General features: G+C 39.9%; 1 protein-coding gene across 1 annotated transcript; it reads left to right on the forward strand.

Annotated features, from left to right (window-relative positions):
* The first annotated feature begins 10,366 nt into the window (after positions 1-10,366).
* On the forward strand, positions 10,367-16,101 carry LOC131247247 (cytochrome b561 and DOMON domain-containing protein At5g47530-like). Its single transcript, XM_058247654.1, has 3 exons — positions 10,367-11,075; positions 11,263-11,517; positions 15,534-16,101. Exons 1-3 carry the CDS (start codon positions 10,419-10,421, stop codon positions 15,813-15,815), a joined length of 1,194 nt encoding a protein of 397 aa, XP_058103637.1. The 5' UTR covers positions 10,367-10,418; the 3' UTR covers positions 15,816-16,101.
* The last annotated feature ends 3,042 nt before the right edge of the window (positions 16,102-19,143 follow it).

Below are 19,143 nucleotides of genomic sequence, written 5' to 3' on the forward strand. Positions count from 1 at the left end.
TGGGCCATAAGTGTTTTTAATGGTGGGTGTTCATTCACCACTCTTTCCTATGATGTGGTCTACCTAAGATTTTGATCCGTTTAATTTTTTGCATTACTCCATAAATTGAGCTGGAAAAACGGATGGACGGCGTGGATATACAATACATAGATCAAGGTAGGCCCCATGGTCAGTGCCGCACTGTATTGGGTGAGGTGGGGGGCTGCATCTAATCCCTTCCCCGCTTTGGAACGAATGAAACTTTGTGTATTAAAAGGCATCATTGACAGAGACAACTTTGTACGGATTAACTGCAAAGGTACATCTTATCGAATACGTTTTGCCTCCGTCGCGACCTAGGTTTCATTGTGTGTTGCCACTAACTGGGGCCCACACGCTGAGTAATACGATGATCCGAACCGTCCATGTTATGGACTGTAGTGCTATACGAGCTAAAGGATGATTGTGATCATCATGACGGAATAATTCAGAAAATGGAAAGAAAAATTCATTGGCTTGTATCCATTTCTAAAAATCAACGGATAGGGTTATAACTGAAGCATGTTAGCTTATATATGGCATTAAAGGTAGAATGTACAGTTAAAATCATCGGAACGAACTTCTCTATATTTGGCAAGCAAAGCACAACTGCACTTTATCTTTATTTGGGAAAGTGCACGAATTTAATCTACGTAAGCTGGTGAGTACGATAATTCGTGCACATGCACAGGGCTACTGTCTACTAAGCATACATATATCTTGCTACAACCGTTTAAATCATGGGCCTTATTGTAGATGGCCCAATTTCCTAAGATGTAAAACCGATGGAAGATCTCAAATTTCAGATTAGTCGGCATCGATTCAATGGCTAAAACTTTACAAAAACTAGTGAACGGTCCAAATTCAAAAAACAAACGTCAAATAAGGGTCATCCACGATCTGATCTTGGGTGTGATGCCCCCATCTAAATGGAGCTCAGATTTGAACTGTCTGATATGAGCTACAAACAAACAAGGAAGCAGCACTGCAAGAGGAAGTACAGCTGGGCCCATCAGCAAGCAACGGAAAAGTCCCACGTGTGTTGCATGTAAGTTCGACAACATGAAATTATATTGGCCTCACACCTGGGATGCCATTATTTCAAAAGCTGGCGATTCCACCATGAGGTTCAACGTTTTGACCATTCATTTTACTTTTTTTCACTTGTGGCCCACCTGATAATAAGATATCATTTTAATTTTGAGAAAAGATTTATGCGGGTGGTATACTCTCGGCAGTTTCAACTCCCGATCAAGGGTTCGAGTACCCATAGGTGGTGAAATTCCACCAGCGTGAGTGTGTGGGGTGTGTGTGTGCGTGTGAAAAAGAGAGAGAGAGAGAGAGAGAGAAGATTTATCCGGAGGATCTCTTTAGCTGTACATTTCAATTAAGTGTGCCAAAATGGCCTCCTAACAGTAACGGTGGAGATTCCTTGCTATTGTAGTATGGAAAGGCAGCTATTAAAACTGTATCTTAACAACGTTGGCCATTACTACTTTTGGGACCCTCATGGGGGGACGCAGACTGCGTCCTACCTAGGGGTGTAGGTCGAGTTGAACTGGGTCGAGCTGCCTCAGCTCGACTAGGCTCAGCCACTAGCTGACCTCAATTCGAACTCGTCTCGGCTTGGTCCTTAAGCTTGACTGGCCAGTTTGGCTCCTTCAATCAGCAGCTCGAGCCGAGTTCATCTATGATGCATGTTCACAAACACCTAGACTACACCTTTAAAATCTCACTGTACGTGAAACAGTTGCAATGGTTTTACAAGTATTTTATCAAACACCTTCTAAACAACATAAAAATCAAGAAAAAAAAAAGGTATTTGTTTCATAAACATACCTTCCTTGCCACCAGCCACACGTCATTGAGTCATGTCATCAAACACTTGGTGAGCAACATTAATATCAAAGTAACTGAGTCACCAGACTGGTTCCATCCGAGTTCAATTCAAGCTAGGTTTGATCTGAGTCGAGTCGAGCTGGGGCAGCTCGAACTCGGCTCGAACTCATTTTCGAGCTCAAAAAATCAGCTTGACTCGGCTCGAACTCAGCTTCGAACCGAGTCGAATTGAGCTTTTTCGAGTCAAGTCGAGCGAGCTAATCGAGCTAGCTCGATTCATGTACACCCCTAGTCCTACCCCCGCCTATCTCTAGCCCTAATTTTGTGGGCGAGCCCACTATGATGTATCATTTCATTCACACCATTCATACCTTCTCTCAAATCATTTTAAGGTATGTGCACAAAAATGAGTAAATTCTGGGGGTGGGCCCACTGAGATTTTTTTTGTTCACAATGATGAGTATCAGTGCCCAATAGACCTCACCTTTGATGTCGACTCTATAATATGGGCCTCTTTTGATATGGATATCATCATATGGAGAGATGAAAGGTGTAGAAATAAGTAACTTTCATCACATAAGTTATTTTTATAATGACACTTCTTAATTAACTTAAGTTTTTTTTTAAAAAAAAATTAACTTACTAATTTAATATAAGTTAGAAAGTTATTTACTGGGTGTATTCAAATGGCCCAAATTTTACTTTTCCACTATGGATCCATGTTTATGAGTCTAGGCAAGGGCTTTATAGGGCCCACCATGATGTATGGGTTTTAATGACGTTGTCCATTCATTTTTCATACCATTTTAGGATACGAGCCCAAATTGAGGTGTATCCAAGGCTTGAGTGAACCACATTTTGCAAATTGAACGACCACTATTAAAATCCTTTAAAGAAAAGTATAAGTTTTTATAAGCTGATATTTGTTTTCCCTTCACCCAGGCATATGACAAGTTAAATGGCAAATCAACATTAATCTAGGGTTTAAAAAGGTTCCAACAGTGGACATCATTATCACCATTGCTTCATGTGGTTTGGTCCACTTGAGCCATGGAATCTCCCTCATTTTTTGGCTAAAATATTAAAATGATATGACAAAATGAATGAACATCGTGGATAAAACACATATTTTATGGTGGGCCCCATGGAGCCCCGGCTTAGACTGAGTCTGTCTGTACATGTCTCATGCTTATAGGCACACTTCGTGATAGAGCTGGGCACATCTGACCCGATCTGGTGGATCCGACCCGATCAGACCCGATCCGATCCATTTCGAACCGAACCGACAGCCTGGATCGGTGCGGATCGAGTAGGGGTCCTTCAGATCCGACCGTTTTCGGATCGAGATCAGGTCGTGGTTAATCCGAACCGACCTGATCCGAATGGAATCGGACCGATTCGATCTGGCTCAATCTGGAGTGGTTCATATCGATATTTCTACTTTTTCCTATGGTATGGTCTACTTGAGCTTTGGATATTCATCAATTTTGGGTTCAACCACTAAAATGATATGGAAAAATGAATGGACGGCATGGATAAACATGCATTCAAGGTGGGCCCCAATAGAGTTTACTCACTACAGTAAGAGGATTTGCCCGTGTACCACACAAAGCTAGCAGTAGCTAGCTGTAGGTACATGTCGTGCGAAGACGAGCACTGACGCTCCTCTTACTTTGAGTTGCATGAACGGTGAGATCAAAGTTATATGGCCCCATGGTGATGTATTTATCATATCTACACCATTCATATATTTTTAGAGATTATAATAGAGCATTATGCAAAAAATAAATCATATCCAAAGATCATCTGGACCACACCGCAAATAACAGCTGAGAATGATTTTCACCGTTAAACAATTCGTAGGGCCCACCATAACATTTATTTTCCATCCAATTTGTTCATAAGGTAACAAAGGCCTGTATTAAGAGGAAAAACAAATTTCAAATTAATCCAAAAAGGGTTTCAATGGTAGACGTTCAATCACCACAGCTTTTTTAAGTGTGGTCCATTTGATAGTTAGATCTGTCTTATTTTTCATCTCAAGCCTTAAAACGAGCTCGTCAAATAGATGGCGGTTTGGATATAACATATATCCCATGATGAGACCCACAGAACTTGCTAACATTACACCATGCACGGCACTTTCGTGCGTAGCACGTAACAACTGCTAGCGTGTTGTGCACGTCAACACAGCTGTACTCCTTGAGCTCCGAGTTGTATGAATGTGTAACACCCTGGAAATTGGAGGTCGGCATACACTCGACTCCCGAGTTCCCGAGTGTCACTTATAATCGATTTTTTCATTAATAAGCGTTTAATTAGGTTAAACGCGCAGCCTGAAATTTCCTAGAACATAAAGCACAATCACACAAGTCTACTAAAATAAAAGACATCTAATATATATACAGGTCCAAAAATTATAAATGGGTCGCACAAGGCGTTGCCTTACAAAACCACAAAAAGAATGATATGTCTAAAAAGAATATAGCTGAGCCCATTGATCAGCGATCCAAGTCCTGCCTATCAAGCCAATGGAGAGCCGTCCATCAGCTGGAAGCAAGACAGCTCATCCTCCTCGTCAAGACTCGTGTCATCCGGCTCCTCGAACTCATCGTTACCTGCAGATATGGGAGAGTCTGGTTGGTGTTTTAAAACACCGTCCCAGAGTGGGAGTGAGTGATCAACTTAGTGGGTTCTATTAGTCTTAAGTTGTAACAAGCATCAGTTATATTATGAATTTAATGAAAAGTAATTATTCATAAACACCTAACTAATCTTATTAATGCGTATGCATGAAAGATAATATGATGCATGCCCTCGCCACAACACTTCCTCGAGTGACTCCATCTAACAATCGCGTATGACCAATACTCCCTCAGAGCGACCTCAACTGCCGAGTCGCCAACCTACCTAATGCGATGCGATGATAATGTTAATCGAGCTCTTAGTTAATTTCATTCATCCAGTAGGTTGAAAAAACTGATACACCCCATGTATCAATGCCCTCAACTAGTTGCGATGCCAAGGCCCCTCAACGCGTGAGGCCAGGGCACCGATATCCTTGATCCCGTCGGGTTCCCCATCCCCGACTTCAAGCACATGGAGAGTGCTGAGAACTGACATCTCTCGCGGTCACTACGGGGAGGTTCGTCACCCCAGCGTAGGCCGACAGCTCGGACATAATGTCTCATTCCACCATGCCCGGCTCATGAGGCAATGGATTGGCTTCGAGTGGTTATCGATAGGTTACAACAGTTGTAGGGTGTTCTAGGTTCCATACATATGTGAGCAAACATGGTTAACAATCAAGATTGGTCAATAAGTAGGCTAGACCGCACGAGTCAGGCGAGCATGTGACGAAAGACATCGGTTGCAAGAGACCCATGTAGTCGGACTACTGCCGCCCATACGCACCCGCCAAATCCACAGGTTTAGTCTTAGGATAGTCCTATTAATGGGGCTACTGTCTCTCCTCATGTTCCTGACGAATCCAAGAGTTTGATGGTGATCCATAACATGCCGACTATCAAGGTCATCACTAGCATAACAGCATCATGCTTGCATACAACTCAACATACGATTCAGATACTCCTAACAAGCAAGCTACATTATCATGAACAAGGTGCATGTGAGTCGTGTGGGTTAGTGAGGAAGTGAAGCACTTCCTACAATCTCAAAGAATCAAAATGCATAAGGGCTAATGAATCATACATGTCATAAAGCAACACCATATGAGCAAAATCACGCAAGGCATGAACATGTAATCATCCATTGTAACCTAATCATGTGAGAGGCGCGAACAACATCATATGAGAACCAGACAAAACGTACAATTCCATACATTCCAAAACAAACACCCAAATCCTAGGTTTTCTCTAGATTCTCCAAATATATCATCCAAGCAATCAAAATCATTAGACTTATGGTATAATTGGTGTTAGGTCACCTAAGGATACTAGTCTGCACCTATGGATCGTTGAAGACTTGGAAAACAACCTAGGACGCCGAACTCGGTGTCGATTGGCCAGAATCCTAAGACAATGTTCTTGCATGTTAGAATCTCATGTGAATCCACCCTCAACATGGGAGATTTCTAAGAGATGAGGGTTTTACCTACTCAATCGGTGGAGTGGGTGAAGAATTTGTTGAGGAAGAGGTGAGGAGTTGTAAGAATCGGTCTCCTTTGGGCCCACTAGAGCTATGGCCTACCTTCCCTCTTCTTCACTCTCCCTTCCTCTCTTCTTCCTTTCTTCTCTCTCCCTTTTCTCTCTTCTCTCTTTCCTTTTTCTAGGGCAAAATCGTATGGGGAGAGGGGTGCCCAAAAGAAGCCCCTTTTATAATACCAGATTTTGTGCAAATGGCCACAAGTGTTGAGTTTTTACTATACTAGCCATATAGAAGGATTTTTCTAGCCTCTAAGGCCCACTATGAGGTGTACAAGTTGATATACACCATAGGATAGTTAGCCCTAATGATAATCTACATATGAACATGATCGGTCCGCCATTTGGATGTACCGATCGACGGATATGATTAGAAGTCTATTCAACGGTCATCAATAGTCGATCGGGGCCGCGGCTATACGAATATGAGTAAGAAAATATCCTTACTCCACATGAGAAGTTTGGTCATAAACCGACGGTCCGAAATCCTCAACTTTGCATAAGAGCGGACGACCCAATTCACTTAAGTTTCAACTTCTACCTTTAGAGTATTTACACTTCTCATGCACTCGTCCTTTGGCTCAAGTTGAGCAGTTCTGGACAGTACCCAGGTCCGACTCCCGCGATGGACGTCAAGCCCATTAAGACGGACATTGTTCTATAGTTTTGAAACTAGTAGCCCACCAACGACGGTCTAGAGCTTATTCGGAAAATCGGGGCATTTCTGGAATGAATTAAGTATTGAGATTTCTCGGGGGCAATAATTAGGGTTTGGATTAACTATGTTCATAGTGTGGCCTATTTATAACTAGTGAAAGTGGAGGTTTGGTCATGATTACTCTAAACCGTCGGTTTTAGGCTAAAAGAGTAACTGGTCTATTAGTCAAGATCCGGGCCTTATCTAACTCGGCTTCGGTTAGATCTTTAATTTAGTTATGATTGTCTTAATCAGTTAGCAATGGGTCAGTTATATTTTGGGCCCTATGTGAGTAAATCATGGGGCTAAAGTTGATGTTCGAGTGATCAGGTGGATTCGTTGGCTTCCTACGGTTGATTAATCGGACTTGTGTGGTTCTTTACTGGTTCCACCCGTGTATAAACTATCATTGAGTGCCAATGGTCAGTAAGTGATAATATAAGTTAATTACATTTAAAAGAAATTTAAGGATTTTCGGAAATCCAAACTGTGAAAATTCAGGATGTTACAGAACGGCTCAAATGAGATCCATATTACGTGGGCCCCATAATGATGTATTTATTATATCCATACCATTTATCAATTTTTCATGATCATTTTAAAGCATTTGAAAAAAAAAATGAATCATATCTAAAGCTCAAATGGACCACACCGAAAATAGCAAAGAGGATAATGATTTTCACTGTAGAAAAAATTGATTCGTACCCAATCCGATCCAACTCGGTTTCCCTGACCGAGTCGGACTCGGTTCGAGTCAGGCCAATCATGCAACGGATCGATTCGGATCAGATGTCCCGAATTCGGTGCCGGATCAGATCGGGTTCGGATCCAGCCACGCAGATTTCGGACCAAATCGGGTTGGACTGAATCCGGTCCGACTCGGTCCGATGCCCAGCTCTACTTCGTGACATGGGCCCACTATGATTATGTAGTGAGGAGCTTACTTTACTCTACAGGGCCCTCCGTGATGTACGTATTTTATCCATGCATTCCATCCATATTTTTCATATTATTTAGCTCATGAATCCAAAATTGAAGGATATCCTAATTTCAAGTGGATCATACCAGCGGAAATAATGGGGATAATATGATGTACATCATTGAAATCTTCTTAGGGCCTACCGCAATGTTTATTTATCATCCAACGTATTCATAAGGTCACATAGATCTAGATTAAGGGAAAATATTACAAATATCAGCTTGATTCAAAATTTGTGTCTCTCAAGAGGTTTTAAACAGTAAGCATTCAGTTTCCATTATTTCATGTAGTGTGGTCATCTTGAGCTCTGGGATTGCTTCAATTTCAGGCTTATGCCTAAAATGATATGGAAAAAATAATGGACGGCATGAATAAAACACATAGATCAAGGTGTGCCCCACATACAATCCACACCACGCTGTAGCTTGGTGAGCTCCACGCTACACAATCGGCGTCCGCACGAGCTAGCCGGTTGTACAAGATTCCTTGGGAGAGGATTAGGTGGGCCCCGGCCTACCCAAGACGGTGCGGCCCTTACCATGGGGCCCACTTTGATGTATCTATTATATATCCTGCTGTCCATCAGTTTTTCCAGATCATTTTAGAGTATGATCCTAAAAATGAAGAAGATCCAAATCTCAAATGAACCATACTCTAGAAAACAGCAGTGACCCAACGCCCTACCATTAAAAACTTCTTAGGGAATATTTTCATATTTTAGTAGTGTTTATTTGTCATCGCATCCATTGATAAGGTCACATAACCCTTGATGAAGGGAAAAATTGAATATAAGCTTGATCTAAAACTTTTTTGGCTCATTAATGTTCAATCACTGCTTCCTCTGGCATGGTCCACCTGATAATTATATCTAAATTAATTTTTTGGATTAAAAAATAAAATGATATGGAAAAAATGATGGAAGGCATGGATACACAATAGATACATCAAGGTGGGCCTCACAGTAAGGGCCGCACCGTCCCGTGTGAAGCTTGGGTCTCACGTGATCCACTCTCCAGATTCCTTACCTTAAACAGTGCCCTCGTATGTACTAAAGAAACAACCTTTTTAGTGACCAATCACCATCAATACCGCTTTAACCAGTAATCTTTGCGTGAAATTTTTGATACTCTTGTGGAGTGTGGCTGACGATGCACAGGCACTTACAAATTGCATACATGTCATAAAAATAGATCAAATTAAATTATTCAAATTATTATTTCCAGTTGGAATTAAAAAAAAAAAAAAAAAAGTACACTTTATTAGACATCTAACTCTTGGTTTGGTTGATATTTATTAGACGGTCAGAATGAGTAATATACAATGGTTCGTTTCCACCAAATAACGAATATTCTTTGGGATTTTGACTAAGTGGGTTCAACAATTTAGTTAGTTTAACTTCATTTAACATATGCCAAGTGTACAGTTTCGATGGAAGTGGATTAGGTGCAGGCCAGGTCACCTATCATGGTGCAGCCCTGAATTTAGGACCCACCTCGATGTATGTATTGTATATTCACACCGTTCATCCATTTTTTCCAGCTTATTTTAGGGGATGGTTCTGAAAATGAGGCAGATCAGGTGGACTATACCGTAGCCCGTAATGTCTACCATAATGTTTACTTGCCATCCAACTGTTGATAGGGGCACACAGATCTAGATGAGCCGAAAATGGATTATATAAAAAAATCTAACTTGATCTAAAAATTTCGCGACCCATGAGAAGTTTTAACGATCAATCACCATTATTTCCCGTGGTGTAGTCTATCTAAGATTTAAATATGCTTCTTTTTTGGGCCCGTGCCCCAGAAAAATGGATGTTTGAAAAACATACTGACAATGTAAATATACAATTCATACATCAAGGTGGGCCCCATGATGATGGCCGGGGCACGCTTAATCTACTCCCCTACCTCACCCAAGACTATGTGGCCCTTACTGTGGGGCCCACCTTGATGATGTATGTATTCTACATTTTATGGCATGAGCCATCAGCCCAAAAATGAAATAGCCCTAAATCAATCTCAAGTGTATCATATCACATGGAATAAAGTTGATTGACATTAAAAACTTCTTATGGGCCACAAAAGTTTTGGATTAAGTTGTTATTTATTTTTTCTCTTAACTTAGACTTATGCAATCTTATCAACGTGTTAAATGGCAAATAAACATTGCAGTAAGCCCTAAGGAAGTTTTTAATTGTGTGAGCTTGATCTCTACCGTTTGCTATAGTATGGTTCACTTGAGATTTAGATCTTCTTCATTTTTAAGCTCATGCCTTAAATAAGCTAGAAAAGAGTATGAATCCTCTCTTTGCCACAACCAGTCATTTGTTGCAACGTGATTGGACCACATTATCACAAACTACATTTAATGCAACAACGCCATGTCAGTGATAACATAGACCAATCACAATGTGGTAAAACAGAAAATCCTGTTTGTGTCAAGCAAGATCCCAATTCGCGAGACAAACAAACAAACAGCATGAATATACATACATCAAGGTGGGCCCGCGGGAGGACCGTACCTTGTTCGTATTGGATGAGACCGGAGCCGTACCTAATCCGCTCCCATTTGTGAGTGACTGCAAAGCAAGCATCACGCCCCTCCCCAAGCATCATATCAGTCCATCTTTACCTCAACCAATGCTATAAACCCACGTATGCACAAAAACCTCTTTAAGACCGCTTGGCCAAGGAAAGGAACTCCACCCAACATTCCCAAAATGCCCACCTCTCATGTCCTTCTAACCTTCATTTGTGCTCTATCAGCCCTCCCAGCCATCCTTACCAAATCCCACTCATGTGCTGATGGGAATTTCTCTATCATGAAAAATGCAAGAAACATCACAATCACAAACTGCAAGAAGTTGGGAGCTCTTGATGCTGAAATTGGCTGGGAAGTCACCAATGCCACCACTAATGATCAGATGATCCACATATTGTTCGGCGCACATCCCCCGACCCCAACCGGGTGGGTCGCATGGGGCGTGAACCCTCTCAAACCACAGATGGTAGGGACGAGAGCATTCATCGCCTTCATGCAACAAAACAGATCTATCATGGTACTACCTTACTATATCACCGACGAAACCAAGCACCTGTGCCAACTCAAAACGTCGAAGATCGACCTCGTCTACACATCACTGGCAGCAGACTATTCAAATGAGACCGGCTTCATTACCATGTCGGTAACGTTATCTCTCTCGTCCATGTACAGCGTATCAGGATTGAATCATGTATGGCAAGTTGGCACACATGTGATTGGCACCGAGCCTCGTATGCACGCCACCACCATCCACAACTTCGATAGCCGCGAGACCATCGATCTAATGTCTGCAGACAGTCGATGCACACATTATCACCGTCAAAAACTAAGAAAAGTACGTGAATTAAGTTCCGCCAAACCATTGTACATCTTTTAATACCTGATTATAATCATAGAAAGAGAGAATTGCAATGAACACAAAGGATTCTAGTATGGTTGTGTTCTACCCTTTGTTCTCCTTTCTTTAGTGAAAGTTCCATTTATTAAATGAAGATTAGTGATGTAATGGGCATTTTGTGCAGGTACATGGGATAGTGAGCATGATAGGTTGGGGGATAATCCTGCCGCTTGGAATTATCAGTGCAAGGTACTTAAAAGAATTCCCATTCGAAGTCGAGAAGAGTTATGCTATTCATGTGCCGTGCCAGATATGTGGGTTTGTGATTGGGACGATCGGTTGGGCACTTGGAATGTCGCTTGGAAACCAGTCGAAGAACTACATTTTGAGAAATCATCGGATCATAGGCATTACGATCTTTAGCATGGCTTTATTGCAGGTAAGTTTTAATTACATGTTCTACATACAAGGACTCGTGAGAATATGGAAGATTAGTTAGAGATTATAGATTTCCATCAGGTTGGGGACAATGTATCTAAAAATCATGATATTTCATTTCTTGGGTGGGCCACGGTGAACAAAAGATCATGGTCCATCCATTTGGGTTGTACCATAGTTTTAATAATCGGTGATTGGAGTTGCAACTCAGATGAGTCAACTTGACTCAGGTTTTGGACCAAGTTGTCCTGCAGACTCGGAATGTACAAAACTCAGCCCTTCACTCAGTTGACTCGCCCATGACTTGGTCGACTCAAACAGAGTCACTCAATTGAAAAGAAGGGAGAAGGCAAGATTTGATTGTTTGACCTTCAAGGGAAAGGAAAAACAACTGACCAATACAAAACAAGCCATTGTTTGACTTCGGAGGGAGAGGAGAAACATACAACCAATAGAAAACAAGCTATTGATTTGGCACCTTTATATATATATATATATATATATATATATATATATATATATATATATATATATATATATATATATAATTTGGTCTCGGCCATAACATCAAAAGAGAGGCAAATCGAGGGAGGAAACTATTTCCTTTTGCCATATCCTATCGGAATTGGATCAAGGTAAAAGTTGAGCCATGAGAGTTTCATTGGGTGTTACATTCGGTGAATGGTTCAGATTTTGAGCTCATATCATTAAAAATGAGTTTTCATAGAGTTCTCAAGCATATAAGGAATGCTCGGCTACCCACAATTAGTTTTCACAAGCTTTCATGAAAACTTTTTGAAAACTCATTTCCGATTATATGAGCTCAAAATTTGAGCTGTCTACCTAAGGTAGCTGCACCCCATGAAAATCCTAGTATTCAACTTTTACCCTGATGTAAATCAAGGGAAACTATGTCCTTCTACCATGGCCAACCAAAGTTTTGGATCAAAGTAAAAGTTGAGCCCAAGGGTTTCATGGGTGCTGCATTAGGTGAAGAGTTCAAATTTTGATCTCATATCATCAAAAATGAATTTTCAAAAAGTTCTCATGAGAACTTTTTGGAAACTCATTTCCGATGATATGAGCTCAAAATTTAATTTGTCCACCTAATATAGCACCCTAAGAAACTCACAGGACCCAACTTTTATCCTGATTTAAAACTTTGGTAGGCCATGATGAAAGAGATAGACAAATTAAGGGAGGAAACTATTTCCTTTTGCTATGGCCCACAAGAGTTCGAAATCAAGGTAAAAGTTGGGCCTTGAAAGTTTCATAGGGTGATGCATCAAGTGAATAATTTAGATTTTGGGCTCATATCACCGGAAATAAGTTCTTAAAAAGTTCTCTCTCTCTCTCTCTCTCTCTCTCTCTATATATATATATATGTGTGTGTGTGTGTGTGTGTGTGTGTGTGTGTGTGTGTGTGCCAAATGCTTGGCCGCACATAAGTTAATTTGCACGGAACTCATGTGAACTTTTTGAAGAACTCATCATACGTGATGTGACTCCAAAATCTAACCGTGAAGCAGCACATCATGAAACCTTAGGCCCAATTTTTACTTTGATCCAAAACTTTGGTGGACCATGAAAATCGAAAATAGTTTACTCCCTTGATTTACATTTCTCTTTGCTATGGCCCACCAGAATTTTAGATTAGGGTGAAAATGTGTCCCTTGGGGTTTCATAGGATTCCGCATCACATGGACCGTTCAGATTAGACGGCCATGACACGTGTGCAAAGGTGCGCACATGCATAGATGCGTAGGTGAGCATGATTCTATATAAATATAAGGCTTAGATATTAATGATGATGATATACTTCACATATGAGGTCTTTGGTCCGATCCATTGGACCTCATGTTATTGTCCACCCTGAACGATTAATATGAGGTATAGTAGCCCACATTAATATGGATCATCCATCATGTGGGGACCTTTGAGTTGGACCATCCATCATGTGGGTCTCACCTTCGATGTGGACCTTGCATCATGTGGGATCTCCCTTGATTATCAAGACCATCCATCACATGATATGGGGAGTCAAAAAGTTATTTAAAATATATATATTATATGAAATAAATGAGTTCACAACCCTTTAAATAGAGATACTAAGCAATGTGAGAAATTTCAGAATCAAACTACAACTAAAACTCCTAGAATTTGCAACTTACTATAAATAGTAAATTTTCTATTTATGGCCTGTTTGATTTTTAAGCTTAAGTGTCATTACCATGGAAATGGGTAATAATTATTTACCTAGGTAATTACCACATCTTTACCAATGTAGATGTGACAACTTACTTTTTAAACATTTAAATCAAGAAATTTACAAAATCAACATGGGGCACATTGTGATGTAAGTGAGTTATCCACACCGATCATTTGTTATGCCAGCTGAATTTAGGGCATGAGCAAAAAAAATGAGGCAGATCTAATGCTCAAATGGACCACACCATATTAAATAACGAGAATGAATACCTACCATTAAAAACTTCTTGGAGCCCTTAAAAGTTTAGAATTAAGCTGATATTTGTGTTTCACCCTTATCCATGTCTGTGTGACACTATGAATGGGTTGGATTATGAAAAAAAAAAAATCTTAATGTGGGCCTAGTGAAGAAAACAACTTTCAATGGTGGACGAATTAAGGCCACTATTTCCTTTCGTGTGGGCCATTTGAGTATTGGATCTGCCTCGTTTTTTGGGTCATGGCCCAAAATTTTCTAATAAAATAGATGGACGGTGCAGATACATCATATACATTATAGTGGGGTCCACATATTTAAGTTAACACTTTTGTATCGATTTTCGAGGTGGAATTGCTCTCACATTTTCAAACAATGTGAAAAGTAATAATTACTTATTTACCGGGATTTACCTGTATTGTGAAAAATTAAATAGGCCCCTTATAGTACGTGTCCTATGTGTATTAACCACATTATTCTCCTAATTTTTCTAAACACTTTTTATGTTGGACACAACTCCAAAGCCCAACGGATGAAAAGTTATAATTAAACTAAAACTTACTAAAATTAGTAAAAATGGAAATAAACATAGAATTCGATATGATGGAATCTAGCGAATTTGGCGTAAAATCGTATATGGTACGTCGAGTAACTCCTTGTTTGCAAGATATGCCTTTCTTTAGGTTCTGACTGTCTTGATAACTTCCGCTTCTGATTGGGTCTTCTCTTGTTCATCCTGGACATGAAAGTGTTCCGCGACCCACATCAATCACATAAGTTACTTTTGGATGACATCACAATTGTTAAACTAACTTAAGTTTTTAAAAAAGTAACTTGTTGAGTTACAAAAAAAAAAAAAAAAATTGTTTTTTTTTTTGTAAAAAAAAATAATAATAAGAACTTATTGAGTGGTATCTAAAAAGGCCTTGACAGGCCAACCGGTTGGACTTTGAGAAGACCTCTCAAGTATACACAACTACCCTAAAAATTTACATAATTAATTAATCTACAGATTTCAAGTCTAAGACTCGTCCAGGTCTCCAACTCAACTCAGCTAGACAGACTCAAGTGCAAGCTCCAAGTTTTTGAGCCATGGTTTCTACACCGTGTGGCCATGTTGGGGCTGGAAAACTTGATTTAAAATATATAAACAATGTGACACACCTGATGGTAATTACAATTATCTCTCTCTCTCTCTCTCTCTCTCTCTCTCTCTCTCTCTCTCTCTCTCTCTCTCTCTCTCTCACTCTCTCTCTCATAGTTTCCCGACCAGGCGAGTTGACTGAGAACTCAACCGAGTTCTACCCTTATTAGCGAGTCAGCAGAACTTACCGAGTCAGTGTGTGACTGGCCTAGTTTACCGAGTCCTCAAGAGACTCGATTAACTCAGCCAAGTCGAAGTTAGGATAAAGAAGTTCTTCTTTTTCTGTTTTCTATTTTTCTTTTTCTTTTTCTTTTCTTTTTCTTCCCCCATTGTGTATGTGTGTGTTTCTCTGTTTTCTGTTTAAATTCCTTATGAAGGTTTGTGTTTTGGGTTGGTGATGTTGGCACAGGTGCTGGCCCTGTGGCTAAGGCCTAAGAAGAAGGACGATTTCTTGAAGTACTGGCGCATATACCATCATTTCATTGGCTATGCTTTGTTTACATTGATAGTAGTGAATATTTTCAAAGGTATTGACATTCTCAGCCCATCTCAACAATGGAAATGGGCTTATCGTACCATCCTTGCCTTTCTCGGCCTCATTGTCCTCTTCTTTGAATCCATCACTTGGGGTAAATTCATATATCAATACTTTTATGTCGACAAAGAGAAGCTAGTGAACACTAGTGGGTAAACCTTTTCGGCACTCACATGCATATGACATCCAATCCACTCATCAGATGGGCCCCACCATGGAGATACCTTCTTGTGAAAACTAGACCGTTCTGATTATCTGTTAGTGGGTCAAACGACGGTTACGAGAAACTAAATAGGACTCCAGATGTAGCCTTTGAGGATCCAATTTTTTTTTGTTAGGCTAGTAAAAACAGTTTGAAGTCATGGCATTCGGTGGTTAGTTTGTATTTGTGTGTAAGATTGCTAACTAGTGGTGAATTAACATTTTCCGTTGTTCTTTCTTACTTGAAGGCTCTGGGCATGGACCATGGTAGAACGTAAACAAACTAGCTCTGCTTTTTTCTAAGGTTTGCTAATTCCACCCGCGCGTGTTAACCTTGACACCCACTCGGGCACACGTGCCAATATGGAACACTTGATCAGATCTTTCCATCAAGTGGGAGTGTAGGACACAAAAACATGCAAAACAAATGAATGGCTCGAAAAAGAATTTGCTTTAACCATCAGTTCACTGTATACATTGTGGCCCATCTGAACTGCCTAAGCTTACAGGCTCCATATTAGCACACGTGTGCATGTGTATCAGTGGGCTAAACGTGCATATATAGAATTAGCAAATATAATCCTTGGTCACTTTTCCACACGTGTCTGTGCACGCACGTGTATGTTTGTAGGCCATCTGCTGTTAAAGACAGAGGGGCCCAGTTGTTTAAGCGAACAACTTTCTAACTTAGATTTGCATGGACTCATCAAATCCTGCCTAGGCAATGATCCATATTTTCAGGTGATTAAATCATTAGAGATATCCCCAATTACCTAACATAGCAAGATTTGATTGGAACATGTGCCGCTAGAGAGCTGGCCCAACAAAATTCCGTCATATTAAGCTAAAGATGTCTAGGATGGTATGGTAATTATCAGTAATACTTGATATACAAGCACTCAAAAATCATATCTTGACATATATTAGCAAAAATAAGAAAAAAAAAATTAAGTTAATTATGAACCCACATTTACCAAGTCGCAATCCCAAAATCAAATTGCTACAATAATTCTAGCCTTTGATTAATGTACACAAGTATGTTCAAATAGAGCCCTTGGATATTTTTCATTTCAACTGTCCATTAAATGCCATCAATAAAATGGTTAGATGATCATATAATTGTCATTTTTTAAAGGAATTTTACAATTAATTCCTACCTAATTGATATGCTACCTCATTTGTATGATAAAGCCCAACTGATCAAATGGGTTGGTGGCTCAGATAAGACCCACTGTGATATTTATGTTAAATCCACCTCAACCACAGGTGTTTCACCCATGTTAGGCCTGGGACCAAAAGTCAGCCCCATCCATGAATCAGATGAAAGAAATAATTAGAAATAGTGTAGAGGTCAACACTAGGTGTGACTCACTTGAATCATCGATAAGCTTGATTTTTTAGGCCTAGGTCTAAACTTTTGTATAGAATCGAATGGTTGGAGTGGATTCTATTAAATTATCATGGTGGGCACTATAAAATTGAATGTTGGACGTCTCCTTTCTAACTATTTCCTTTGGTGTGGCCAACTGGAATCACAAGGCAACCTGGATTTTTGGAACAAGCTCTAACATAGGATTACACATATAATGATTGGAATGGATTTGACATAACATGATGGTAGGCCCACCAAAAATCAAAGGGCTGGCCTTCCTCTCCCACTGTTACACATTTATATTTAAAAATAACAATAATGATAAAAAAAAGAAATTTTATTGGACCCCGACCCTTCATTTTTCATAGCCCACTAAGATATGTATGTGAGATCTACTCCAATCATTAGATATGCAATCCCAATCATTAGATATGCAATCTCACATTAGGCCCTAGAGCCCATAAAAAGTTGAATCTATGATTCAGGTGGGCCACACCAAAAGAAACTACTGGAGAGAGACATCAACCCTTTATTTTTACCAGGCTTATTTTGATTATTATATGAAATCATCTTCAACCATTGGATGACATAACATAATTTACGACTAAGGCCCAAAAATAACCTTTGTAATGATTTAGGTGGGTTACACCATAGAATTGTTTGGAGGGTAAGCATTTTCCTATATAATATTTACAGTCCTGTGGCCCACCCATATTTTCCTATATAATATTTACAATTGTGTGGCCCACCCAAATCACCGATGGGGCTTAGTTTTGGGTCCTCAGCCTAATGTGTGGTGAAGCACCCACTCGTCAGCAATTCCACATAAGTATCACAGTAGGGCCTACCGAAGCCTCCAACCCATTTGCTCTGAGGGGATAATCTGTGGGACCCATAGTCCCCGGCAGCAGAATATCTATGTGCCGAGGTCACCGGCAATACGTGGATTGGGTATCTAAAGATGGACGATCTTTTTAGGGGATCCTTGTGACCCATTGTGATATATTTTTTATCCACGACATTTATCCATTTTGACAGCTAATTTTAGGACATGAACTAAAAAAAGAGGTAAATTAAAGGCTTGAATTGACCAAGGGAAGTAGTGGGGATTAAAAGCTTACCAATGAAAACTTCTTGGAAGCTTAGAAGTTTTGGATCGAGCTAATATTTATTTTTTCCCTTCACACAGGACTATGTAACCATACGTACGAGTTGGATGGCAAATAAACACCACAATAGCCCTTTGGAAGTTTCCGATAGTAGGAATTCAATCTCCACTACATTATGTAGTGTGTTCCATCTAAGCCTTCAATCTGCCTCCTTCTTAGACTTATGCCATTAAACAATCAACATCACCCAACAGTACTTTTGTGCCCCGCAAAAAGTTTTTAATAGTCAATAACAACGGTTTGTTGTGGTGGCCTACATGTATTGAGAGGTACCATATAATGTTGGGCCCGGATAATAGAGAGATCAGTACAAGTGGGACCCATGATCTAATAATCAAAAGCATTTGTCTCATGAAACATCAATCGATGTGTATAAGAACTATACATTCAAAGGAATGAAAAAAAGTGTTTGATTTTTTTAAGATGGTAGACATTTTTTTTTATTTCATATATTTATTTAATTCAAAGATACCCAATGCTTAATATTATTAAAGATTTATGATTATTCTATTAAGAAGAGTATAGAATATGGTCCATTAATTGAGGGGTTGTTTGATTGATGTATATAAATAGGGCATGGGTCGGGTGGTCTTTCCGGCTTGGCTTTTGTTTCATTAGACGGGTCTATGGGCTGGTAATGGGCCTGGTATGTATGGCCTGAACAATTTTGGGGCGGGCTTGGGCTCAAGTCATAGCATGAATCACATTTCTTTTCATTTTTCTAAATGTCTTTTTATTTTTA

The sequence above is a fragment of the Magnolia sinica genome, chromosome 5 (genome assembly GCF_029962835.1).
Source record: "Magnolia sinica isolate HGM2019 chromosome 5, MsV1, whole genome shotgun sequence".
Classification (NCBI taxonomy): Eukaryota; Viridiplantae; Streptophyta; class Magnoliopsida; order Magnoliales; family Magnoliaceae; genus Magnolia; species Magnolia sinica.

Bases quoted from the DNA above. Each gene is read 5' to 3' on its own strand.
- LOC131247247 (XM_058247654.1), top strand. From the start codon at position 10,419: ATGCCCACCTCTCATGTCCTTCTAACCTTCATTTGTGCTCTATCAGCC. The intron at 11,076-11,262 runs GTACGTGAATTA...CATTTTGTGCAG, and splicing joins ACCGTCAAAAACTAAGAAAA to GTACATGGGATAGTGAGCAT. The intron at 11,518-15,533 runs GTAAGTTTTAAT...ATGTTGGCACAG, and splicing joins TTAGCATGGCTTTATTGCAG to GTGCTGGCCCTGTGGCTAAG.